Source organism: Rana temporaria, chromosome 5 (genome assembly GCF_905171775.1).
Source record: "Rana temporaria chromosome 5, aRanTem1.1, whole genome shotgun sequence".
Taxonomy (NCBI): Eukaryota; Metazoa; Chordata; class Amphibia; order Anura; family Ranidae; genus Rana; species Rana temporaria.
The window spans coordinates 336,522,292-336,549,395 of record NC_053493.1 but is presented as its reverse complement, the minus strand read 5'-3'; the positions used below and the strand labels follow the sequence as shown (position 1 = coordinate 336,549,395).

Sequence of the window (27,104 nt, the reverse complement as noted above, 5' to 3'; positions counted from 1 at the left end):
TCCAGTGGGGGTTATAAACACTAGTGAAAAGCTGAATGAAGGGTTTGTTCTTCCCACACACATTATTAAAAGAACAGGAACACAACAGCATTTGCATTTTCACAATCTTGCATTCAGAGACCTTGAGAAAATAAGTACACTAGCAGGACAAGAGCTTGGTAATAAAAGCTGATTTCTGGGGAATAATAAAAAACTTTACACTTGTAGTGAGTCGTCCTCAGTGGATGAGCTGCCTGGTTTGCCTAGGACATGGGTCTTCAAACTATGGCCCTCCAGTGGTTCAGGAACTACAATTCCCATCATGCCTAGTCATGTCTGTGAATGTCTGTGTGTTACAATGCCTCATGGGATGTGTAGTTCAGCAACAGCTGGAGGGCCGTAGTTTGAGGATCCCTGGCCTGGGGGGGGGGGGGGGGGGGTAATGAATAAGCTGATATTCTGTACTTGCCTTATTCCTTGCTCCAATTTTCTGGGTTATGGGTGGGCACTTGGCGATCTCACGTAATGATCTCATTGTAGGACTGCTGGTCTTGCATTGTATTGGATGTCGCCTAAAAGTGGCGACTGGTCAGGCAGGGAGGAGAAGCGGCTTCGCCAGTCCCTTGTTACAGCACCTGATCATCATTCCCTAAGTAAAATGGGCCATTAACCCTTGCAAAGGGGAGGAAGACTATTCTACTGGGATTTGGCCCTGGTATGATTTCAAAGCCACAGATCAGTGCGATTTGCACCTCCAATTTTCATTGAGACTGTGTTTAACCGAAGTCTATGCAAGTCACAATGAAATCAGCAAAAATTAGTGCAGGAACCTTTTTCAAAGTCACTGCGACATAAGTTGCAGCAATTTTAACGCTTCCATTGCCGACAATGGGGTGTGACTTATTATGCCGTTTGGAACTGTCAAATCGCATGATAAATTACAATGGTGTTAACGCAGGCACACTGTGTATGTTGAGCTCCGTTGACACATGAGCGATTTTCTGTTTGAAGCTTGTCGATCTAAGGGTACGTTCGCACTGAACACAGGTTTGAAATCAAACAAATTCAGCTGAACGCGCACAATTTCATTTGAAAGACATCTGTGCAGGTTCATGCACAGAGGTCTATTGAACTCTCCCCCCGAAGTCACTAAGTGAGTGAGTAACTTGTATAGCGCTACAAATGCGACCTAAATCGCCTCAAGGCGCCTTTTGCATCCAGTGCCGTCCTGTGTCTTCAGAAGAGGTGGGTCTTAAGTTTTTTTTTTTTTTCCTGAAGGCCCGATGGTTTTCTTCCATGCGGATGTCCATGGGTAGAGCATTCTCCTTTAGATTTGTAGCGGGTTTTGGTGAAGCTTGTCGCCCAAAAAAGGATGAGATGCTTCTTTCGGGTAAAGCTTTCCCCAGTGCGTCTTGGCACAACTGCAGCGCGATTTATCGCAGCAAAGCTGCGCCACATTTTTAGGTTCCATTAAAATAAATGGCATCTGAAATTTGCGTTGTTTGTTTTTTTCATTTTAGCAGAGCGTTTTAAAATCGCGTGCAGAATCGCGGTACCCACGATTCAAGCGCCCATGTGCGAATACAGCCTTAATAAGACCCCTTTCACACTGAGGCGTTTTTCAGGCGCTTTAGGGCTAAAAAATAGTGCCTAAAAAAACGGCTCGCAAGCCTCCCCGTGTGAAAGCCTGAGTGCTTTCACACTGGGGCGGTGCGCTTGCAAGACTGAAAAAACAAGTCCTACAAACGGCGTCTTTGGGGCAGTGATGGAGCAATGTGTATATACCGCTCCTTCACTGTTATTGAAATCAATGGGCAGCGCTGCTGAAGCTCCGCTTTGCAGGCACTTTCCTCGGCCGCTAGCGGGGTCACAAGCACCACGCTAGCGGCCAAAAAGCGCCGCTAAAACGGTGGTAAAGCGACACTAAAATTAGTGGCGCTTTGCCGCTGTGCTAGTAGTGTGAAAGGGGTTAATCCCAGGCAGACATCATCCATGTAAACAGGGTGAATTTTAGGATGCGAGTAGGTTCTGTCCCCAATAAATGGCGTAGCTCTGTGTAAATGTGGTGATACTTTAACTACATCCATAAAACTTGCTCTCCTAATTGTCCCAAGTTGCTCTACGGCACAAGTCGGACCACAGCAATTCAAACCTGGAATCGTTCTTGGGCTCCGCACATCGTGAGGTTCCAGGCTGAGAGGACGGACCTTTTCTCCTATCATCAGTTGTTGATCTCTGTGGATGTGGAAATTCTCCTGTAAAATCTGATGATTTGAGATAAATTCTCTCCTAGAAGTTACAGAAAGTTTGGAGATGTCTGGAGAAGGTTAGCAGCCATATATCAGCCATTGTACCGGCGCAGTCTGACAAATGGCGTGGTTTCCAGAAGCTTTTTTTGTTAATTTTTTGGCGGTTTGTCTCGTTCCCCATGGAAATTGTGTTCTTCTGCTAGAATAATGTGTTAAAGGCAATGGTCTGTACAAATCCCACATCTGGAGCCAGAACAGAGCAAGGGCCTTATGTTCAGCAGAAAATAGCAGCCATTTCTTCTTTGATGAAGAATACATTCTGGCATCAAGTGAGAGATCTACATTAAACACATGTGTTCCTCTAGGTGATGATTAGACGAGCCAATCACAGTGGCTTGGTTGCATCCCATTTATTTATTTTTTAATCATCCAATGTGATAACCGCCTTTGTTGTTCACATCGTAAATGTAATTGTGCCCAGTCTTGCCACAAAGAGTTAATCCAGCTCTGAGCAATCCTTTTTTTTTTCAGTGAAATAAACGGACAAACAGGAGAAAACTTTTGTCCATTCCTCCCCCTTGCTGTGAGTGACAGGTTATTTACATAACTCATGCACTAGCTTGAGACTGGCATTATTTTTTTAATTCCCACCCCTTCTCCTTTTCTGAAGTCATGTGGTTACTTTTCTGGATTTTGACTGGATGTTGGTGATCATAGCAGAATTTAGTGTAAGGAATACACAGGAGAAAATGCATGTTGACCAGGGGAGTGTAAAGGTGGGCGGGGAATCTACTGACATCACGACTCCACCCACTGAGCTCCAGACAACAGACCCACCCACAGAATCTGCAGTTGTTCAGTTCTTATAACAGGCAGAGAGGAGACATTTGGCAGGTGAGGATACATGCAGGAGGCATCTATATCCTTATAGATCAGCACTATGGCAGTAGTTTAGAAAGGATGAGAGTGGGTTTACATCCACTTTAATGTAATTTTTGATGTTGCATCGTCTTCCATCGTTTTGTTGAAAAAAATTGTGGATTAGTCCCTTCTGGAATTTATTTGCTTAAAGTGTGTGTGTTAACCCTAAAAAAATGCAGATTACACGGCATACATTATAGCATTGATTACATAGCCCTTGTGCTGTGTAATCTGCCCCCCCCCCCCCAAACAAAAAAACTGAACCTGCCACTTCCTGTATGGCCTCTCTAAACAGACCACCAAAATCATGGCTGCTGTGCCCTGATCACCGTGGTCAAAGTGCCTCCCTCTGATAGGCTGCCCTGCTCTCCTCTCTCCCCCCCCCCCTCCTCCTTGCCTGTCACCCCCTCAGTATCTGTCTCCGTCCGCTATTCCTGTAAAATTAAATAAAATAGACATTTTTCACTGCCAGCTTCTCTATTAGAGGCTGACTGTGTCACTTTAAAAAAAAAAACGAGCAGTGTAAATACCTAATTTAAGCTGTATTCAGGCTGGTCATGTGACTTTTTACAGCTACGACTTTTGCGGAGGAGACGAGTTCTCCCCGTCTGATGTCATAAAGTACTAGTATAAATTGCGTACTAGCACATTATGTGAACCGTCTCTTAAAAAAAATGTAAGCCGTCACCACTGACAGGGGTTCCATCTTCACCCGGTCTTCCTTCTGGGTTGGCGAGCTCCAGATCTTTTGACTGGATGAGCCATGATGGCGCACGGGAGCCGTTGTAATGGCACAGGGCTCAGAAGGAACGGCACAGGTATTCCTTCAGAGCGCATTCATCGGTGACGTCACCGGCCTATTCACAAGTAAATTCCTCCTAAACGGTGCACTCTGAAGAAATGGCATACTCGCGATGTTCCTTCAGAGTGCTGTGGCCATGACTGCATGCGCAGGAGTGACATCATCGCGGTTCGGCCATTCAAGCTGTCAGAGCCCGTGCTTCTGGGTTGTAGAGGACTGTGTGGCTTACATAGTGTCAAATAGGTGCAGGGAGAGCTTCTTTTAGGACAAGTTTTTATTTGTTTTTGTTTCTGTTTTTGTTTTGTATATTTTTTTTTTTATACAGTAAGCTGATCTTTTACGTTTTTATATCTTAAAAATACTACACCCCCGCTTTCATTTTAAGTGGAAACAAGCCTGTGATTTTTTTGGTGACATCGAGGACTACAACTTTGTCTACTGATAAAAAGATTAAAGTGTTACTAAACCCACAACAGTAATATCAGTCTGTATATGCAGTGAAGCATGCTTGTTATACTCGCTGTGGAACCTAAGGGGTTAATCCCCTGTGTAAAAAGGCTATTTGATCCTGTCATCTCTGATCCTCCCCTTCTTCCACTGTCCTTAATCCATATCCAGAGAGTACAAAGCTTTGTGGGTAAATTGCACATGCTCAGTTTTGGTGTGTATTGCTATTTTTTTTTTTTTTTTTGGCCCTGTGCTGATCACATGCACTCTCCAATCAGCACTGTCCAGACAGAGGTTCAGGGGTCCTGCAGCCTCATAGTATAGTCGGGGGAGAATAAAAACTCCTACAAGCTTTAACCAGACACTGATAAAAGTCACAAGACTGCTATATATTGCTGATGAGAAAAGGTATTTAGCAGTTTATATTTACTAAAATGGTTGCATTTCAGATCAGATATAATAAATGCAGGGTCCGGAGTTTAGTAACACTTTAAGATTGGATTCAGGGAACAGCGGAGGCACTGCTCGTGATGGCCAATCGGATTGCTTTTCATTTCTAACCTGCATTGGAAAAGCAGGAAGGCAAAGTCTAGTTTCCATGAGTGACGGAGACACTTAACACCTCTTTTGTAATTCAGTACCTATGTCTATAAGAGCATATAAATCGTACTACACTGCCAGAAAGAGTGCTTAAGTGCTTGCGCAGCATCGTAAATAGCTGAGCAGGTTTTCTCTTTATGAACCAGACTTTCAGACTACAGCATAATGGGGATTCTGAAAACCTGTAGCTTGTCATTGAAGCTAATCATTCAGCAAATATCTGTATAATATGATACATCTCTCATAGCCTCTGTCTGCATTATGAGCAAGTTTAACCATTTGTTGGAATAAACAAAACAACCAGGCTTGTTCTGTCACCTTCAACAGTAAGATTTTGTTAAAATAAAAATGAAGATTTCTTATTGGTGTTTGTGGTAGGCACAAGCTGATTGTGCTCTGATATTTTCCCAGACAGTGCTTTTATAGACATTCGGACCTCCAGAAGGAATACAATAGTGATGGGACAGGGTATTCTGTCTTGTTCAATCACTGATGATGCTAGAGTCAGGAGAAGTACAGCCAGAGCTCATTTGGCTGTGCTTCTCCTATGGATCACAGGAATGCAGGTTGTGTTGCACTCCTGTGACCCGTTTTCAACAGACAGTAGGCTGATATCACAGAGCTGGTCCAGGCTCAGGTAAGATCGGGACAATGGAGGCTGGGATCCGCCCACATGCCTGGACTGGCACCCGGCTCAGCCTTTCAGCGAGCCACTGAGAGTCTGAGCCGGCCGCTCCCACCCCCCTCCACAGCCCAGCGCTTCAGTGAGTGTAGGGTGGGGGCTGAGCAGACAGCAGTGACTGACGGTCATCCGAGCCATCAATGGTATTTGATCGCTTGGTTCAAGGGTTGCCAACCTCCCGCAGAATTTTCTTACTGATAAAACATAGGACACGTACTGGTAACCTAAGGAATTACAGAACTCCTATTGAAAACTAACACAGTGAATATAGACCTACAGGTAAGCTGAGATTAAGGCTTACCTGTAGGTGTAAGAAATATCTCCTAAACCTACATGGTTTAGGAGATTTTTCCAACGACGACACGCAGGTGCACTGAGCGTGCTGTTGCTAACGCGATCATGGCATTGGTGGCGGTACCCGCGAGCGGTGTCATTGCGGCTCCGGCCAGTCACAGTGCCGGAGCTGCGATACGAGGAAGACACTCGGGGGAAAGATGGCGGCGCTGGCGGAGAGGAACGAGCACCGCTGCGGGGGCTTCGATCTCAGGTAAGTAATTCATAATGAGCTAGTATGCTATGCAGGGTTTAAAAAAAAATAATAATAATTTTAACATGGTTTACTTCCTCCTTTAAACAATATAAACATGATCTGGAAACAATGACAATACCTATAACAAAGTAATTTGCTTGATTTACACTTAAAAAATCAACACCGCATGAAATATTTACTGGCAGTTGTAAAAAATAATAATCGGATTTTTACAGACTGTCAGTAAATTTGCTGGCGGTTGGCAACCCTGCTCGGTCCCAGTGTTGGAGGCACCGAGGGACATATGCAGCATCGGACCAATGCTGCATCCATCTAGGTAAGTATGATTCAGGAAAAAAAGAAACGTACTTCTGTTATAAGGAGGAGACTGGCACTGTCACACGCATAGCCAAATAATGGTCATGCTGCCCCTTCACTTAGTGTTAATCCTCACGTGAGACATTTTGTGTAACATGTCATACCAGCATTGACTAATAATAACTGTGTTGTCATTGTTATTAACTAAATGTTTATTAATGTCCTTTTCAGCCCCAAGCGGAGTACAGAGAAGCGGAACCGCGAGCAGGAGAATCGATACATTGAGGAGCTTGCCGAACTGATTTTCGCAAATTTTAACGATATTGACAACTTTAATTTTAAACCCGACAAATGTGCAATCTTGAAGGAAACTGTGAAGCAGATTCGACAGATCAAAGAGCAAGGTAAGAGGCGCAAGTGCTGGCGTGAGAAAATAACCAAGGAAGGTGCTATAGGTGCAGTGGCCATTAGAAAATTGCTGCTGACTGAACTGTACCCGTCAGACCAGCTTTCCGGGTTGTATATTACACTGCAAACTGGTGTAGCTGCTTTGCATAGGAATTGTAGAATAACTATGTAGAAAGATCCTGTTCATTATTCTGGAGCCCACCAATCATGTTCTTCAGAGTGAGTGTGAAGATGGAGCAGAGATTTTAGGTGCAGTGTTGTGATAAGTTGAGGAAGCAATGAGAGATTTGGGCCCCATGCACACTGGTTTATTGTAAACGTGTTGCTCCTGACAGGAAAAAATCTGCATTAAAAATTCACCCAAGCTGCGCTTTTTCCAACCAGTTTAGCAGCGTTTGGGCATTTATTTCATTGGCTATGATTATTCATTTATTCTGCCTATATGTGCATGAACACATAGTGCAGGGGAGTTTAGAGGCAGGAAAAAATGCCAGACACCCCTAGTTATGCTTGTCCATTGCCATTGGGTTGTCTTTGCAATGGAGACCCTTCAGAGATCATTCTGAATTCATTGACCTCCTCCTGACCTGTATTTGACTTGCTTTAAGCAGTTTTTGCATTCCTATAGACTTGTAAGAGAATAGAAAACCTGTTTGAAGTGAACAGAAACCCATCGTCGGACATGGTCAGTAAACTGGGAATTCAGGTGGCACAGCACTTGGTTTCTTTACTAATTCAGCTGAGCACAGAGAGGCAGAAGAAACCGTTTTCTGTTAGAGGAGGTAATGCCAAGGCAAAGCCCAGGTTTCATTTAGACCTTAACAGAAATTCTACTGCCGGCTCTTTGCTTGGCTAAATTACTAAAGCAACCAAGTACTAGGCCGTATTTATTTTCTAAATGACTACCTGAAGCTCTAATCGCTTAATTAAAGGCATTGTAAAAGGTTTGTTTGTTTTGTGTTTTTTTTTTTTTTTACTTTTGTGTGCTGCAGCCTCTCTAATACTTACCTGAGCCCATCTATATCCAGCAAAGTTGCAGGAGTGTCTCAGCTGCCAGGGACTCCCCTCCTCATTGGCTAAGACAACAGCACAGCATGGTTGGCTCCTGCTATTGTCAGTCAGCCAATCGGTGAGAAAAGGGGGCAGGGCCGGGCCGCAGCTCCATGTCTGAATGGACACAGGGAACTACGACTCGGCTCAGGTGCCCCCATAGCAAGTTGCTTGCTGTGGGGGCACTCAATAGGAGGGATGTGCCAGGAGCACAGAAGAGGGACCCAAGAAGAGAAGGATCTGTGCAAAACCATAAGGCTGCTTTCACACTGGGGCAGGCGTTAATGGTAAACCGCCACTAGTTTTAGCGGCTCTTTACTGTCATTTTAGCAGCGCCATTCGGCTGCTGGCGGGGCACTTTTATCCCCCACTAGTGGGCAAATAAAGGGTTAAATGTGACCGTGCGGTGCCCATTCATTTTAATGGGCAGGAGTGGTGCTCTTTCACCGCCTCAAAGATGCTGTTTGCAGGACTTTTTATTTTATTTTTTTTACGTCCTGCCAACAAATTCACACTGAGGGCTTTCACACTGGGACTGCAGGGGAGGTGTTTTTCATGCACTTTACAGGCACTATTTTAGCCCAAAAGCGCCTGAAAAATGCCCCAGTGTGAAAGGGGTCTTACACAGAGCAGGTAAGTATTAACATGTTTGTTATAAAATAAAAAAAAGAGAGACTTTACAATCACTTTACCTTCACTACAATGGCCACTGTACTCCTGCTGTTCACCTTTACCTAGGAACAGTTCCCTTACTACAGGGGTGTGAGGGAAGAATGGTCATTAAGATAGATGCCAAATGAATTGCTCTTTGTTTTGATTAGTTTTTTTTTTTTTCATATTTATTTGTTTTTATTTTTATATTCAAGGTCACAGAGAGATGTTAACATAACAAATGCAAGGTATTCATAATCGTATACATATTATCGTTCCAGACAGCGAAAAACACAACAAAAAAATAATAATTTTGATTAGTTTGATGTGGGGCATTGTAATGACAAAGTGAAGGGTAAAAAGAAGGGAACAAAAACCTGGTTATTTGAAGAGGAAAGGATTGCATCCAATTTAGCGTAAAGTTTGAGCAGCAGAAAGTCTCTTATGAATTGTTAAATTCTATTTACAATATAGATTTTGTGTTTTTGATGACAAATTGTACAGATAAGTAAAACTGTACAGAGGATGGCAGACAGCCTTACATAGTATAAGATAAAGGTATACACTTTTATACACTGCAGGATTTCTTGTTCTTGTATATCTGCCTGGATCTCGGCTTTGACTAAAATGTAGCTTTTTGTTCAGCCCAGAGTTGCTCTTTGTGCCTTGTGGTCATGATTCACTTTAGTTTTTTTTGGTTAACTCGCTGCAAGTTTGATTGCCCGCGTTTGTAATTGGCATTAATTCAAGTTCCATTTCTTGATGGCGTTTTCTCATGCTTTTCACTTCTGCATTTTAAGTTTCATTTTTATTTTTACTTTCTCAGCCTTTCCAGAAAGCCTAATTTCTGTATTCATATGAGTAAAACAGTTGGGGGGGGGGAGACTCTCCATAAAGTCTTTATAATAAAGTCTTCATAATCTAGTATGCTCATGGAATGTACTTGCTATTTAATATCTCTTAGATTGGGGAACTGGATGTTGTGGACTGTACTCTACTTGCTTTAATTATTTATATCTAATTATTTAGATCTTCTCCATAAGGATACCTTATGGATTCTTAATTTTAAAAAGCAAATGAATAGCATGCGGGTGCCTATCATAGCTGCTTGTTTAGTTTGTGGCCCTGTGATTCTGAAGAGTCTGCTTTGTAAAGAGGAAAAGCTGCAAATGTGCTTGGATTTACATCTGTGTGATGCTGCGGTGCATTCACATGAATGGGATTCTTTTTTTTTATGCACATTACCATGCCTTGCGTTAGGGCAGCCCATTCATTTAAATGGGTTCCCCAATGCACAGAAACTGCACAAAAGAATTGGATTGCCAGAGCTGTTCAATAAAGTAGAGGCTCACATTGCTGTCCTCAGACTGACATTTTTTGGAAGACCCTCCAAAAAAATATTTAGGCACTTGCCGTAATTTAATAAAAACTTGTCCTAGGAGAAACACTGGCATTCTGACCTCTACTTCTGAAAATGATGTTTTCTTAGCTTTTCTGCTGACTTACTCCAGTACTTTGATTCGTTGATCTGGAAGAGAATGCAGGCAAGGGCTTCTGACTGGTCTCTTTGAATGTCCGTACTTCCCCCAAATCTATTAAATCTAATAAATTAGAGAAACTGTTTAGCCATAGATTCACCCATGTTTCTTAGGATTGGTTTACAATATGAAATAATTGGAACTACCACCATTTTATTCTCAAAGGTGTCTACTTTAGACAATATATAATAATTTGGGGGTTTATGTACTCTTCAGGCCTAATTTTTGTTTTTTTAAACATGCAAGCGGAATACTATCCATCAATGAAAGGTATAAACACAGAAAAATAACTGTTGACCAAGAAATACTGTCGGTGTAATATAGCATCCACTACATACAGTATACAGCATTGGGTCTTCCTGTTCCTGGGGAAAAAAGTTGAGTTGGGCTGAGTGCTGCTGAGCCATTCACAGAAATCTTTGTATTTTATAAATGAATACAAGACTTCCTCTTATTGGCTGAGGTGGAGATGTGATGTCATTCATAAAATACAAGGCTTTCTATGAATGGCTGAGCTCTGCGCAGCCTGACTCGGTTGTGTTCTGGGGAAAGGATGGGAACTTCCCCAACACATCACTGTATACTGTATGTAGCTGACACTATAAATGGTTAATACAGCGCTCCTAGCGCTTTACATCTATTGGTGAATGAAACCAACAATTTCAAGTAATGGGATATCTGGAGTTCAGTTTTAGTCTATAATGGATTATTGTGGACGCAGCCCTCTGTTGATCTCACCCCCGCTCATCTTTATAACCCCTCCATGTATACAGGCTCACAAGATTGTCTGACAATTTAACAGGTATTTTATGAACATTTAGGGCCTGTTTACACTGCTGCGATGCGGGAACCCTGCGAATCCATAGCGGGTTCCCACATCGCATGTTTCCCGGCGGCAGTTTACACTGCCCTATGCGAACTGCTGGGAGTGTCTGTTAAAAGTTAGTGACACCCCCAAATCCGTGCGATCTGCAAACTTGGACTGGAATCGGATCGCATGGGTGAGAATACCCATGTGACCCAATTCTGCTGCGGACAGAAAAAGGGTCCTGTGTGAGTTTGATGTGAATTCAGCCGTGCGATCTTTATGGCTGAAATCGCCTGTGATTTTCCACTGCAGTGCGAATCCCATCCGATCTCTGACATCGCACCAGTGTGAAGCGGCACTTGTACAGATCACAAAACACTTTTTTTTAAAGGTTTAATTGACTGGCAAAAATTGGGCAAATAGGACGTTCAGTGTTGGGTTTACATACACTTTTTAAAAAGCAGTCATTGAGCTCAAGTAAAATGCTTTTGCCGAGGCTCAGATGATGTCATCAGAATAATCTTCAGTCTCCAGTTTTCAGACTATTTATTTTCAACTTTGTACAAGTTACAAGGTAAGAGGTTGCAGCAGGGGGGTGATCTGTGTTGTACCACACATGTGAACAGAGCCAAAACTGCACAGGCACCAGAATTTACCTGACCGGGTTTTCTCTGAGCTAGTATCTCAGTCCAGGAAGTAGATGCTGACCATGGATGATGCCTGAACAAAGATGGCTCCAGCCATCAGAATGAGGGGGAAAAAAACAGATGAAAGCGGACTGTTGGTGATCTGTGTAATAAATATCTGTACATCCGCATGCGTACACATGATATGAAAACCAATATCAGATATGTACTGTATGCTGTTGTAATTTATTGTGATCTGTTTGTTTTTACAAAAGTAAAAAAAAAAATGACTCTGATTCTGTTTGTGTGTCGGAGATCCGAGGGTTTTAGCATGCTATTGCTTTCATTACATATGAAATACACTGCAGATTTTATATATGGGAACTCAAACTAGCACAGGCAGTTCTATTCCGCATCGGATAGAATTTCCAGGAGTCTTTATTCCCTTTGGTTTATTTAAATTTTGGTCTCTTGTAAACCTACAGCAGACAGTTTAGGATTAACAACCTCATTAGCTGTAAAGTAGGCCACTCCAGTTCTTATTGGGGAGTAGGTTATACCCTCTACCAACTGCAGACGGGTGAAGAATCTACCTCTCCAAGCACACATCCGCATAGAAATCCATTAGTGTAGTACACATTCTCATAGATTGCACCCAATGTCAGCAGGCTGCTTCTTTTATCTTTATATTTTTAATTTTTTGCATATATAATTTCTGTACTCCTCTATTAGAGGTGCAACTAATGGAAGTTTTGGTGCCGAAACCAAAAATTCAGAATGCACTTAACTGAAAATGACAGTAAAATTGTATTTATAAGTGTGTGTGTGTGTATATAATATTGTGTGTGTGTGTGTGTGTGTGTGTGTGTGTGTGTATGTATGTATGTATGTATATGTGTGTGTGTGTGTGTGTGTGTATATGTGTATATATATATATATATATATATATATATATATATATATATCATTTTTTTAACATGAGCTCCAGCAAGGTGAATAATATTTTTCCGTGTTTATAGCTCATGGTGAGCTATAGAGTGTGGAAACCAAGATCTTGCCTGATAAATAATACTCCATAATTTAAATGAAATAAATAGGACATCCAGCTCCAAGAGAATGTCACAGCCTTAATGAGCGAGATAGAGCCACGAACTGCACCAAGAGAACCCCATTCATTATATTCCCTCATTAGATACACTGCAAAAAAATAGGTGGGCTGCCACAACAAAATGGAATTGACCTCTCATGTATTTTTGTATTTCTGAGACCCATCTACAGCTAGATTCCTTTCATTCAGCCCACAGTTTGATCGAGGGGGAAAAAAAATCAATAAACCCCTGGAGGAGTTTTGTACACAGAATGTGTACAGAACACCCCCCCCCCCCCCATGTAATTTCCTGCTTGTGTGATTGGCTCACTGATATTTTCCCAGAAGTCTACACTTGGATACAAGTCAGATCTTTGGCATCCCCTGCAACAAAAATTAAATTTTCTGGTGAGATATTACCAAAGGGAAATCACATCTGAAGGGATGCAGACCCTGCAACTTTTCTTGATGGAGCCCTGCAAGTGCAGCAGCTGATTGATTCTAAAAACCACTCCTATTAAATTCACTAGACACATGGACACAGACAACCAGCTATGACTTCAGAGTAACAAAAGGTAGGAATCTGGAAAAAACGTTTACAATCTTTGCAATATACATAGGTCACCCAGAGGGGGCTGTTTTGTTTTTGTTTTGTTTTTGTTTTTTGAGTTACTCTTTTTAGGCCCGGTTCACACTGATGCGAGTTCATAACGAATGTGATGCGTCAAAAACATTCTAAATTCACATGTCATCCATAAAGTCATTGTTTTCAATGACAGTCGTTCACATACATGCGTTATGATTCCTCTATGAATGTAATGCAAAAAAAAAAGGGGGGGGTCTTGTGCGAGTTTACAGCGCTGCGTTGCGAATTAAGTCTCCATAGACATCAATGTAAATCGTTCTGGAATCGCATTGATGGTTCACATATCTGTGAATTCCACCACACTTCTCTCCACAAAAGCCAGGACGTACAAAGGAAGTTGACACTTTATTATTTTTTTTTTTTTTAACATTATGATTCCATTGTCTAGAACATCAATTGCAAAAAGTCCAACTCCTAAAATTCGTGGTAAATTTGCACCTCACACAGGACAAAAACGGAACAAATTCGCAGTGTGAACCGAGCCTTAAAGTGAATGTAAACCCGATTCATAAAATTTGAGCTGGGCACATATATCTGCAGTATTTTGTTATCTCTCTTTAATGAGCAAAGTCCGGTAGCTCTCTCCTGATCTGTTCCCCTGTTATCAGCCTGATAACTCCTGACAAATTCTCGGACACTTTAGACAAAAGCAGCCTGAATCTTCTGTCCGGGGTGGTTGCTAAAATAGATTAGCAGGGAGCAGGCCCTATTACAAAACACCTCCTGAGAGTGTCTGCCTATGATCAGAGGGGGTGTGTCCCTTTCCGCCAATCAGCAATGTTAGCTATCTTGGCTGTATGCCCAGACCAGTGTTTCTCAACTCCAGTCCTCAAGGCACCCCAACAAGTCATGTTTTCAGGCTTTCCATTTTTGTGCGCAGTTCCATTGCCTTAGTAATCACCACAGCTATTTCAACTGAGGGAAATCCTGAAAACATGACCCGTTGGGGCGCCTTGAGGAGTGGCGTTGAGAAGCACTGGCCCAGATATCACACTCTGTGTTAACCTAGAAGTTAAAGCGGTGGTTCCCCCTAAAACAAATTTCTAACAATAGATTCGTAAGACCCGTTACACTGCGGGTAGGCTGGCTTTTTTTTTTTTTTTTCGTACATACCGAGATCTCCCCGTCTCGTCCCTTGGCGGTGGGCGTTCCTAGTTGATTGACGTTCCTCGGACGGGCGCGTACGTGACGTCACGACTTTCCGAAAGAAGCCGAACGTCGCTGCGCATGCGCCGTATAGAGCCGACTCTATACGGCGCCTGCGCAATGACGTTCGGCTTCTGTCGGAAAGTCGTGACGTCACGTATGCGCCCGTCCGAGGAACGTCAATCAACTAGGAACGCCCACCGCCAAGGGACGAGACGGGGAGATCTCGGTATGTACGAAAAAAAAAAAAAAAGCCAGCCTACCCGCAGTGTAACGGGTCTTACGAATCTATTGTTAGAAATTTGTTTTAGGGGGAACCACCGCTTTAACATTTCCTAACACATCTGAACTTTCTAAACAGTATATAAATGTGAAGACAGCAGATATGGATGTAAGACCTATGTAGGGAGATTTGGTTCATCCCTGAGTATCATCTGAGGCTGTTCACTTCACTGGGTGTATGGAGGGTTTACATCCACTTTAAAGGGGTTGTAAAGGTTTGTTTTTTATTTTCTAAATAGGTTCCTTTAAGCTAGTGCATTGTTGGTTCATTTACCATTTCCCTTCTAAATGTTTTTTCTCATGGTATGAATTTCTCACTTCCTGTTTCTCCTCAGTAAACTTGCCCCCTTGAGTCGTTCTGACTGGGGGTTAGTCAGCCATAACTGCTTACAGGAAGTGAGAAATTTAGACAAAGAAAAAAAACATTTAGAAGGGAAAGCGAAGGAAAAGGTAAGTGAACCAACAATGCAGTAGCTTAAAGGAACCTATATCTATCGGGGTATTGCACGCTCCGGCGTATAGCGCGCACCCCTAAAGTGGACCCGCATTCCTGTAAAAGAGAAAATTTTAGTACTTACAGTTTTGGTGTCTTGCGCGGCGTCCATCGGCGGCCTCGTCGGGTCCGGCGTCCATCTGCGGCTTCGGTGGTGTCGTCCTCGTCGGGTCCGGCATCCTTCTGCGGTGTCCTCCCCGCTCGATCCTCGCTTCCTGCGCTGAGTTTGAACCACTGCGCCGGCATATAGCGAGCGCAGTACACTCGGGTATAGTTGGGCAGGCTTGGCTCCTCTCGCGGTCACGTCCTGTGCGTTCTGTACGTCCAGGACATGACCGCTACAGGAGCCGAGCCTGCCCGACTATACCTGAGTGTACTGCGCTCGGTATATGCTGGCGCAGTGGTTCAAACTCGGCGCGGGTATCGGCGTATATCGCGCACCCACGATTTTGCCCTAATTTTCAGGGCAAAAAAGTGCGCAGTATACGCCGATAAATACAGTTTTTATAAAATAAAAAACAAACCTTTACAACCCCGTTAAGCTTGCTCCACAACGCTGAAATCGGGTAGGCTCCTGTAGGCTAGCTGAAGGAAGTCCTGTTCATTTTTCAGGACTGGACAAATCTGGGTAGCCAGTCTGCCTGAAAACAATTACAGCCGGTGGCTTCCTTTTGTCTGGACAGTTATCACTGGGAAATACATGTTCATTGGCACTTATATTCTACTTTCATGATGCAACTTTAAAATGTGATTTAGTATGGCACAGAGCAAATTGCATTATTCCAGTTCACCAAATCAGAATGAATCTTTCACTGATCTGACACCATAAAACGGACATCTGATTGGTTGCTAGGGATAGATGGCCTTTTGTACGTTGCCCTTTGTTGTCGGGTTCTTCCTGCCTATAACAGAGTTGTGCCTTTTACGAGTACACAGTGTTCTAGTGGCAAACTAGCAGTCTCTGCCAGTTTTGACTAAAACAGTTTGTTTTCGACTACAGGTGACTGTGTGAATGTGGAAATGTCGCGCTCACTTTGCAATACTTCCACCAAAAGTGCTCAGTGCATGGCAGCCCTCCACTGTTTGCTTAGTCATCTCGTCACGCGCCGCTCTATAGAAATTCCTGGCAGAGCTGTAGTGCATCAAAGTCTTACTTTCTCAGCTGAGAGGGAAAAAAAGGGAATTGTGTCTGGAGCGGTGAGATCTGTGATTTTGCTAACGAGGATGAAGTGTGCATGTGAAAATAAGGAAGTGACGCTACGAATCGCTCTGGGCTGCTCCCAGCGAGAAGAAGGGCAGCTGCACCGATTTGCCTGCCTGCCTTTTTTTTTCTTCTGCACTGTGGGAGATTTCGGCAGCCAGATGATATATGGCGCATTAATGTTGAAAAGATAAACAGATTCAGAGAGCACAGGAAGGGCCTTGTGTTTTTTATGCTAGCAGAATGATTCCTAATGAATACGAATGTGGCGCTGGCTTTGCCCAAGCCATATGGCAGTCTTTCTAATTTTAGGATTGTGCAGATGTATAATTGTCTCACTTGCTTACCTCCTAAAGCTTTCCTGAGAAGCAACATGTCCTTAACTCCTTTCATTCCCAAGAGGCCTTTCTAAGGAAAAATGCTGCAGTACCAGCCCCAGTGCATTAACCTCAGCAAGTACTATCCTGCTGAGTGCAATGTGACCGAGTGCAGGCCCATAGGCCCGGCCACAACTGCTGTCCTTGGCTCCTTTCGCTTTCCTGCCTTCCAAAATACTAATATATATCTATATCTATATAATTTATTTATTTTTTAATTTTTTGGGGGTCAGTGACCTAAACAAGGTTACAAGTTCAGGTCTGTGAATAGGCCGTATTGCCCATACACAGGGCTGGGATTGCCAAGAAAAAAAGAATGTGCTTTTAGCACCAAAAGGGGCATCCCAGAGTTTCCCTTGTAGTTTTGATGTCCTGAAGTGGTATTAAACCCAAAAGCAAGCATTTATTATACTGCAGCTTACCATTTCTTGGATGTAGTAGTTGTCATTTTTTTTTTTTTATATTAGTCTTTTCTTTTTTTTCCCCACGCAGTCCAGTCAGTAAGTTTGTTGTTTTTCAAAAGAACAAGCTCTCTAGCAGAATATTAGTTAGAGATGAGACAAACCATTTAACACTAGCACTGCTTACAATGGTCAGCTTTTATTTATGTAAATTCTATATCCCTAAAAGGAAAAAAACTACAGTGAATAAATTGGTGCATAAATTGGTGCAAACAAAATGTGCACTAAAAATATTTCACAGTGTAAATGAAGAACATCAATAACAAAAGTTCATCAAATGATTGCCAATAAAGAGGTGCAAAATAGAAAAAAAGATAATCCACTTCCTTGTCATAAAATAAATATTTCACCACCAGATGCTTGTGTAGCCCCTCTCCCTTCAGGACATCACTCGCCAGACTAAAATGCCACACACTCTCATGACTGGCATTTTGTGCTTATGATAGAATCACATTTCTACCTCTAAAATATCAAAATAACTCCATCTCCTCTGTCCGGCTCATAAATACACATAAACGTGAAAAAGAAAGCCTCCAATGGTATAGTACATCAACTCTGTCTGCCTTTTTATTTTATTTATTTTTTTAACCTCTTGTTGCCAGCTGCAATCCAAATATGCTGCCTCTTAGTGTGGTGGGTGGACCTTGGTGCCGAGTGGCCCATATTTGCTTGCAATAGTGCAAAAACTGCTGTGCCGAGACCGCGCTCCCAACACAGTTACCGGCGACTCCCGACACAGTTACCGGCGACTATCAGAAAGCCAATTACAGCAGTCACAAGATCATAAACCCCAACCCGCCGGCTCCAAGGGTTTAAGAAAAGCCACTTGCATGTTAAAAACACAAAATGTGCTCATCAATAAAATGGCATCAGGTGCACTCTGATGCAGCGAAATCTCTTCCGGTTCCTCTGTAAGCATGTTTTGACGCGTTTCCTCATATTCTACTTTATCACTTTCTATGATAATATCAGATATGATGTAACATATTCTATTCGCTGCCACATGGGAAAATGCCATATGGCCAGGGCTCTTTTTTTTTTTGTTGGGCTGGAGCATAGTGGTACTCGCCATCATAAAGCTGATGACCTCTTCTGTGTTACATAAATGGTGCAGGAAGGTTCTGCTCCTGAGCCACTTAAGAGGCATACAATCACCAGTAAACATAGAAGCAGGTATATGTAGTGAGTAGTGCAGAAGACTTCCTCTACAGACTGAAAGTAAAAAGTCATTGAGCAGTGGGCACAGTGGGGGCATGGTGCCGTGTTCTGGATGAAAATACTGGCTATATTCCCTATCTGACAGCTAATAGGATATGGTACTCCCATCTCCATAAGGGAAGCTGGTCGAATTGGTTTTCCTGCTTACTAACTTGTTTTGTCCTCAGCGTGCCTCATCTCTCCAGATTCAGAGTAAAGGGGGGATAATTGTAGAGGTGACTGTACAGGTGTGTCTGTTGTACGTATTCTCTCTCCTTTCTATGTATCATCATCTTCTACAAATCCTTCTTTCCATTCCGATACACTTCATCTTTCCCCGCTTTTTCCGTTTTTATGCCTCAACATGGACTTTAATGCTGTTTAGTTCATCTATTAAGATCCTGCCTACATACATATTTAAAGTGTGACAGTGAATCAGAAAAGTGACACATTCTCTTCACAACAAACAACATCTGTCATGGGTTATGTTTGTGCATTAAAGCCGTGTAATACAGGTATGAGACGCTTATGCATTGTGTTAGTAAACACAATGAGAAAACATGTGAATCATTACAAGGATGGGCAGATATTACAACTGTTCCAACTACATAACCCATCATCCTCGGTGCCTGGCCACTCGCTGACAATCGTGGGAAATCCTATTGCCATCTCTTATCTAATTTTCCACTTCCTAGTTTGTTGGTTTTTATTACTACGTTTTTAGTTTGTTTTATCTGAAGATGTCAGTTGGTAGATTTCCTGATTTCTCTATCTAAAGAGAAAAAACTGTATAAAATGTGGAAAGAATTAGTGTTACCAAAAGTGACCAAACTGGTAGCTTTGATCAGCATCCTCACTCTTGTCCCCGTTTTTTCTTTATAAATGGCCCCCCTCCTCCTTGACCGGTGCCCCCAGTAGCATGCCGCTTGCTATTGGGGCACAGATGCCCTCATCCATAAGCGACACAGAGCCGTGGCTTGGCCCCACCCTTGCTCTCTTCTCATTGGCTCACTGGCTGTGATTGAGTATGGTGGGGGCCAATGGCTCCTGCTGCTGTCTCAGCCATTGAGTATTGAAACAGCTGAGGCTCTCGTGCACGTTGCTGGATCAAGAGGGAACTCGGGTGAGTATTGGGGAATGCTGGGGGGGGGGGGGGGGGGAGGGGTAGCAGCACACAGGTGTGTTTTTTTTTTTTTTTTTTTTAACCTTCATGTATAGAATGCAAGAAGGCAAAAAAACTTCAGCCTTTACAGCCACTTTAAATGAACAAGCTGAAGGTAGACGCTGATTGGCACCAGATTGTGAATGCACCAGTTTTAGTAAATGTCCCCTTGTGTGTCTGTTTAGATCACCTTCAATATGCTATGCTATCTGGCAGAGCGTCTTTCATAAAGCCGAATAGGGAAATCCCTATTACATTTGAGTAATATTTTTTTTCTCAATGATTCTGCCCTGTTCAGTTGTATTGAGTAGGAGTGGCTGCCGCACGTAGGTTTTTTTTTTTTTTGTCTTCAATCATGGCTGTTGAAAAATCTGGCACATTTTGTGAAATTGTATAGGGGTTTTTCTCGGCTTCAGTGGGTATAGAACAGAATTGCCCCCTTTAAAATCAAATTTTGTGGCTTTTGCAGCCTGAAATGAAGACACACCATTTTTGTTTTATACAGCTGGATGTTGTAAGTTGCACTAAATAAATACAAGTGAAGGATCGATATACACTTTATGAAACAAAAAAATGTTTTGTACTGTATCACCAACATGTCAGAAAAAAAATAAAAAGATTCGGAAATAACGGAACCACTGAGTTGGAAATCATTATAGTACCGTTATAGTACATCCCAACACAAAATGCAACGTGTAAGCGTCTGTTTTAGTTGGAGTTCTCTGTAAGCAAAAGCAGACTAGTTTGCATTTAGGTTATTAAAGGGTTGTAAAGGTAAAAAAATGTTTTCCCTAAATAGCTTCCTTTACCTTAGTGCAGTCCTCCTTCACTTACCTCTTCTTTCCATTTTGCTTTTAAATGTCCTTATTTCTTCTGAGAAATCCTCACTTCCTGTTCTTCTGTCTGTAACTACACACCGTAATGCAAGGCTTTCTCCCTGGTGTGGACAAAGCCTCTTGAGGGGGGGAGGGGTGAGCAGGAGTGTCAGGACGCCCACTAACACACTCTCTATCTGCAAAGTAGAGCGTGTTCTGACTTGCCTGCTCGCCCCCTCAAGAGGCTTTCTCCATGCCAGGGAGAAAGCCTTGCATTACTGTGTGGAGTTACAGACAGAAGAACAGGAAGTGAGGATTTCTCAGAAGAAATACGGACATTTAAAAGCAAAATGGAAGGATGAGGTAAGTGAAGGAGGACTGCACTAAGGTAAAGGAAGCTAAAAATTACCTTTACAACCCCTTTAACTAGCAAACCTATATCGGTTATTTTGACCAAATTAGCTTTTTGGCACGGTCTAAAGCCAAGGCTTTGCAGAACTTGGGAGCCAGATAGCCAATGAGCATAGCTTAAAAACAAAAAATTAAGAGAAGTGTAAACATGAAATGCGTTTTTATTTTTATTTAAAAAATGTGTAGTATTCCTGATGCTTATTTTTTGTGTTCTGCTCCTCCTGTAGACATTTCACATTCAGAATACTTTAATAATCCCAAAGGTAAATTTCTGATCTTCTGTGGATGTTGAACATTACTTTACTGCTGTGTTGCTATGGCGGCTTGAAGCTCAGGGAAGGAAGAGCCGTCTAGATATACCTTATTAGTTGAATTTATTTAGAAGCAGGTCTTTTAACAAATTTACTTTTTTTATTTCACAAGCGTATGTCACTTTTTTTAAGTTAACTTTTTTAGGTTTGGATTTTTTTCTTTCTGGAGGGGGGTGGTTCTTTAAGTGTTTGTTTTTTGTTTATTTTTTGCTTTGGAAGAATGCATTTGTTGCCTTCTTTTTTGGATTGGCTTCTTGTTGATAATTTTTCCAATGGGATCCTCAGGACCTTCTGGGGTAGAACCCAGAAGATTTTTTTTTTTACGTTAAAGCCTGGCATTGTCTGGGCACATCTCTATACGTAGAGAAAGGCAGGAGAAAATATGTTCTTGCCACGTAGTGGAAATGATTTAACATAATTAGCTTAGTCTTTTGAAGAACCCTACAAAGCTCCAATGTATGTTCAGGCCTCTCCATGCCTACATCACTGTAGCACAGGTCTGCTTACAAAAGGTCGGATTGAGTTTGAAATCTGGGATAAGATTCAAATGAAAGGGCAGAAATCCCCCGGTGCTGATTTTACTAGAGAGCAGTAGGAAATGTCTGTTTGCTTTTACATTTGCCAGATTAAAGCACATATTTTGGTGTGTGAGCCGTAAGGCTGCTGAACATTGAAGTCTTCCCCCAGCCTTGCAGAGAAAGTTCATATTGATGTGGTGATTTTGAACTATTTGTGGAATGCAGTCGTCCTCTACCTCTAAATTTGAAGAGCTCTTCTTAGCTGCGGTGACTATGTCAATTTTATACAGTGTGCCTTTTTATCGTTTTAGGCACACCGGCACGCCATGACCTCTCAAAATCCAAAAAAGCGAGCTTTATAAATTGCAGCATAGCAATAATTAATTGGGGTAATGGGGTTAGTACAATATTACATAATGGATCAACACCGTTATGGCAACCAGTTGAGGACTTTCTCACTTTAAGCGTAAAATACTGTGTCCCAGCTTAGGATGGATTATTGTAGAAGCACAGAGGGTCCTGTTGTGTAGTAGTAGACCTGTTATTCCACGATAAGCTCTAAAGCCATGGTCAACTCCTCAGTATAGTGGAAACCGCTTTAAAGGCGTTCTCCAGCAAAACAAGAAGAAATGGAAATGTATTCCCTTCGTGGATTTTATATTCTTTGGAATTCCAGTGTCGGGTGTTCTGTTCCCTGTTCCTGATTTTTCTTTAGTTACATTCCCTGAATTTAAAAAAGGGGGCTTCAACTTTTATGGAGGAGCTGGAGGTCTGGCCACCAGGACAGGAAACAAAATCATTCGGCACCCATAAAACAAATGCCCTGTAAAAAAATAAATAAATCTTAAAACCGCTAAATGTACCACACACCGCTCTAGAAGAGATTAAGCTCCACACCCATTTCAGAAGCTGGCTTGACGCCACCAAAGAAATTGTACCAGAAACAGGAACACTGTACACCAACCATAATAATCTTTATTAAAGGGTTGGTTCACCCTTACTGTAAATACTTCCTATGCAGGTGAGGGGCGCATGAAAAGATAAAAGCAAACTCTGCAGCTCTGACTAAAGTTGAACGCCTTTGCTATAGATTTAGACTGTTTACAAACCTCCCGAAGCCTGGTTGTAAAACTCCCAGTGATGGCAGCATCCTGGCGACAAGATGCCTAGACACTCCCAGCCATTACTGCTTATCCCCACCATCGCAGGAGCGAACCCTCAAACCCCCCGCACACGTGTTGTCCATTATCTGTCTTGGCATCGGTGAGCTCAGAGGTACTGCGACAGGGTAGAGAGCGCATGCAAGGGGGTTTGAATCGGCTGGGAGTGTCTTCGTAACATCCTAGCAATAAGGACAGGATGATGCCATCTCTGGGAATTTTTAGTCCGGCTTCGAGAAGTATGTAAATTACCTGCACATATAAGGGCATTATTTAACTTTGGTCAAAGCTGTTTTTTTATCTACATGCGCACCTAACTGGCATAGGCAGTTTTCTTGTGAAGGTGCACTAACCTTTTAAATTGGCCAGTAGGAAGAAGCACGGCGCTTTCCCAAAGAATATGCAACGCAATTTGTGCTTGCGATTATCGCTTTCTCAACGAACATTAATATACAGGATTTCCCCTCTCACCTTCCAGGACAGCTACTTGAGAGATGATTGGCTCTGCCCCCTACAGGAAACACAAATCGGATACAATTTAAAAGGCCCCTCTCTTTCCTCTGCCCCTCAGTTTTGGGTTTCCAGACCCTCCAGGAGTACCGACCCGTTTTGTTTTCTTAGGTCTGGTAACTGTGGTTGGTGGACCGCCCTTTGCTGGTATCATCCAGGACTAGTTGTGGATGCATTTTGCACAGAGCAGGGTGCTTTCCCAAGAATATGCGACGCACTTTTCTCTTGCCAGATCACTTTCTCAACAAACATTAATATTATACAGGATTTATATAGCGCCAGCAGTTTACGCAGTGCTTTACAATGTAAAGATTCTTTGACAAAGCTCTCTGCCTAGGACAACACGTGTTAGGACTTGTTTTTGCTGCCTGTTTTTATAAAGGAAGAATATTTGTGCAGTGTTGCTGTCGGAATTGATTAAAAATACAAAGTTTTGCTATTGTTGACTCAGCTATAATGAATATGATTCCAAATATTGTCTGGCACAAAATATCGGAACTGCCCAGTTTTCTACCTTGATTCAAAATGTTGCCTTCCCAGGATGCCCTCATTGTACCTTGCCAGGGTGCATGCACTTTGGGTGACTACCACGTTAAGTGTAATGATTTTATGTTGCGGGTAACTACTTATTGGCACAAAATTTGGTGCACTCACTGGTGTTGGTTTGTCTCTTTAAGCCAAGTTACTCCAATTTGAAAAGTGTTACTAAACCCAGTACCCTGCATTCACTATATCTGGTCCCCACAGAACACGAAAATGCAATAGTTTTAATAAATATAATCTGCTAAATGCCTTTTCTTATCCGTATACAGTAAAACCTTGGTTTGCGAGCATAATTTGTTCCAGAAACATGCTTGTAATCCAAAGCACTTGTATATCAAAGCATTTTTTTACAGGTATAAAAGAGAAGAGAGGCACATCTAAGTGTGGCAATAAGTTGCTAAATGTTGGATCTTCATTAAATGTAACCATATTACTACACTTAGAGGCTCCTCTATTTTTTTTTTTTTTTTTTTATACTCCGTGGTGACATGATGCTACTCTATATCAAGACATCGCTTGTATATCAAGGCAAAATGTATTAAACCATTTTGCTTGTCTTGCAAAACGCTCTCAAACCAAAGTTTTTACTGTATAGTCTTGTGACTTTTATCAGTGTCTGGTTAAAGCTTGTAGGAGAAGTTTTCATTCTGCTCCGACTGCCTACCAAGGCTGCAGGACCCCTGACCCTCTGTCTGGACAGTGCTGATTTGGCCCTGTGCTGATTACATGCACTCTCCCAGGAAAAAAAAAAAAAAGAACTCTAACAATACACACCAAACGGAGCATGTGCAGCTTGTCCCCTAGCCTCTGTCTTATCAGGAGATAGATTGGAGACAGTGGAAGAAGGGGAGGATCATAGAAGACAGGATCAAAGGGCCAAATCCTCAAAAGAGATACGACGGAGTAACTGCTGTTACTCCGTCGCATCCCTGGTCCTAACTATGGAACTGATCCACAGAATCAGTTTCCCATAGTTAGGACGAAGATCCGACATGTGTAATTGAATTACACTGTCGGATCTTAGGATGCAGTACCGCATCCGCCGCTGGGGGCATTTCGCGTCGAAATGCTGCCTCGGGTATGCAAATTAGGACTTACGGAGATCCACGAAGCTTTTACACTTCGTTTTTTCTCTGTAAGTTTTATTTTGCAAACGCAAAATTAGGGCTGCTTTTACAAGGTGTAAACTGTTTACACCTTGTAAAAACAGACCTTTCTTGCTAGCGACGCGATTTTTTTTTAAAAAAAATTTTTGGCCGCCGTATCTTTTATTTTTTTACCCGATGCAACTTTATTGTCCCGTCGCGATCCACAAAGCCCAGCGTAACGTAATTTCGCGCTATGCACGTCGGGAAAATGACGTCACGAGCATGCGCAGTACGGCCGGCGCGGGAGCGCGCCTCATTTAAATGGGAATCGCCCCCTGGAGAAGAGGAACGCCTTGCGCCGCCGGATTTAAGTTAAACCGCTCAAAATTTCTAGGTAAGTGCTTTGTGGATCGGGCACTTAGGTAGAAATTTTGCGGCGGTGTAATTAAAATGGGAAAAATTACGTTGCGCCGCTTCTTTGTGGATTACCCCCAAAGAGCCTTTTTACACAATGCGGAGGATCAACCCTTTAGGCTCCACGGTGAGTATAACAAGCATGCTGCATACAGACTGATTTTACTGTTGTGGGTTTGGTAACACTTTACATTCTGTTTATTGAAATAAAGCATAAGCTGTGCGTAACAAGAATTCCGGCCGCTTGTTACAAATAAGACTGTGTCACATCTGGTTAGCAGTTAATATCTGTAAATGCCTAGAGCGTCTGCTTATTTACTAAACCGCTCGAAATCGGTCCAGAACAAGTGACACAAGCCGAGGTATATAAAAGCCCAGAGTTATTTTAATCATACCAGAAACCTCTTTGGGATGCTGTTTTCAAGCTATTTGGGAATCTCAGGAATGTCCCTTGCTTGTAAACGTTGGCTTTGGCGAGCAAAAAATGCCAAGTCCACGCCAAGGTAGTGTTTGGCAGCCAAGTCGTGCCGTGGATAAACGTGATCATGAAATGACTCTCTCATAGCCATCCTGTGACTAAGCACAAATATGGAAAACACCCTGGAAATTATAGCATATCTTTTAAAATGTACCCATCGCCTACACAGTAACAGAAGTCATGAAATACTGAGAATGTGAAGTTGAAGAGTTTATTGGTCAGGCTTCAGTGACCTTTCTATATCCTCCGTAGCATCAGGTGCTGTGATGGAGCAATGAACTCATTTCCAGTGATCATGGCGGCCTCTGTCTGATATTGCTATGTATAGTGCTAGATTGTGTATACACGCATCTCCTGGGTATTACATATTGTGTAATGATTTATTTTTTCTGTTGCAGAAAAAGCAGCAGCTGCAAATGAGGATGAAGTTCAGAAAGCGGATATATCCTCTACAGGCCAAAGTGTCATAGACAAGGATACACTTGGACCCATGATGCTGGAGGTATGTCTTTTTCAGATACCTGTAGTTGGCCTGTGCGTTATTTTTCTAAAATTTCACATTGCATTCACACCCACTTCCATAATCCTCTTACTAAAAGAGCATTAGAAAAGTTTATCATACCTTAAAGTATATGTCAGTTATGTTATTGCTTTATCCATTGCCATGGTTCTTGTATGCAACTGCTACAATAACAAAGCAACATGAGGCAGGACACAGAGATGAGACACTGGATTCTAGAGTCGAGTACTGAGAACAAAAATAACTGCCTATGTAGGTAAGAAGCGCATACCTCCCGAAGCCTTTCTGAAAAACTCCCAGAGATTACATCTTCCTTTCCTGCCCCATTGCTAGGACATCCCAGCTGTTACTGCTCACCTTTACCATCACAGGTATGAGCTCTCTGATTCTGATCTCCGTGCTGCTGCAAAGAAGGGGATGGTGCGTGCATGGGATTTGATAGAGCACGCTCCTGTTATGTTGGGGGTGAGCAGCAATGGCTGGGACTTAGCAATATTACAACATGGGGGGGGGGGGGCTCTGTGAGTTTTTTTGTTCATGCTTCAGGAGGTATGTAAATAGCCCACACCTATCATCAATGACATTATTCAACTTTATTCAAAGCTGCACAATTTGTTTTTATATACTGTCCCTGCAAGTGCAGTTTTTTGATAAAAGTGAACTAACCCTGTAATAT

At 42.4% G+C, this 27,104-nt stretch overlaps 1 protein-coding gene across 5 annotated transcripts in view; it reads left to right on the top strand.

The window, feature by feature from the left end:
• The window catches only part of NCOA2 (nuclear receptor coactivator 2), a 329,643-nt gene that overhangs the window by 219,992 nt on the left and 82,547 nt on the right, over positions 1 to 27,104 (top strand). For all 5 annotated transcript variants that reach the window (XM_040354387.1, XM_040354383.1, XM_040354388.1 and 2 more), the window contains 2 exons: positions 6,759 to 6,931; positions 26,307 to 26,410. In XM_040354387.1, coding sequence (XP_040210321.1) covers positions 6,759 to 6,931; positions 26,307 to 26,410 — 277 coding nt within the window. The remainder of the gene's footprint in view (positions 1 to 6,758; positions 6,932 to 26,306; positions 26,411 to 27,104) is intronic.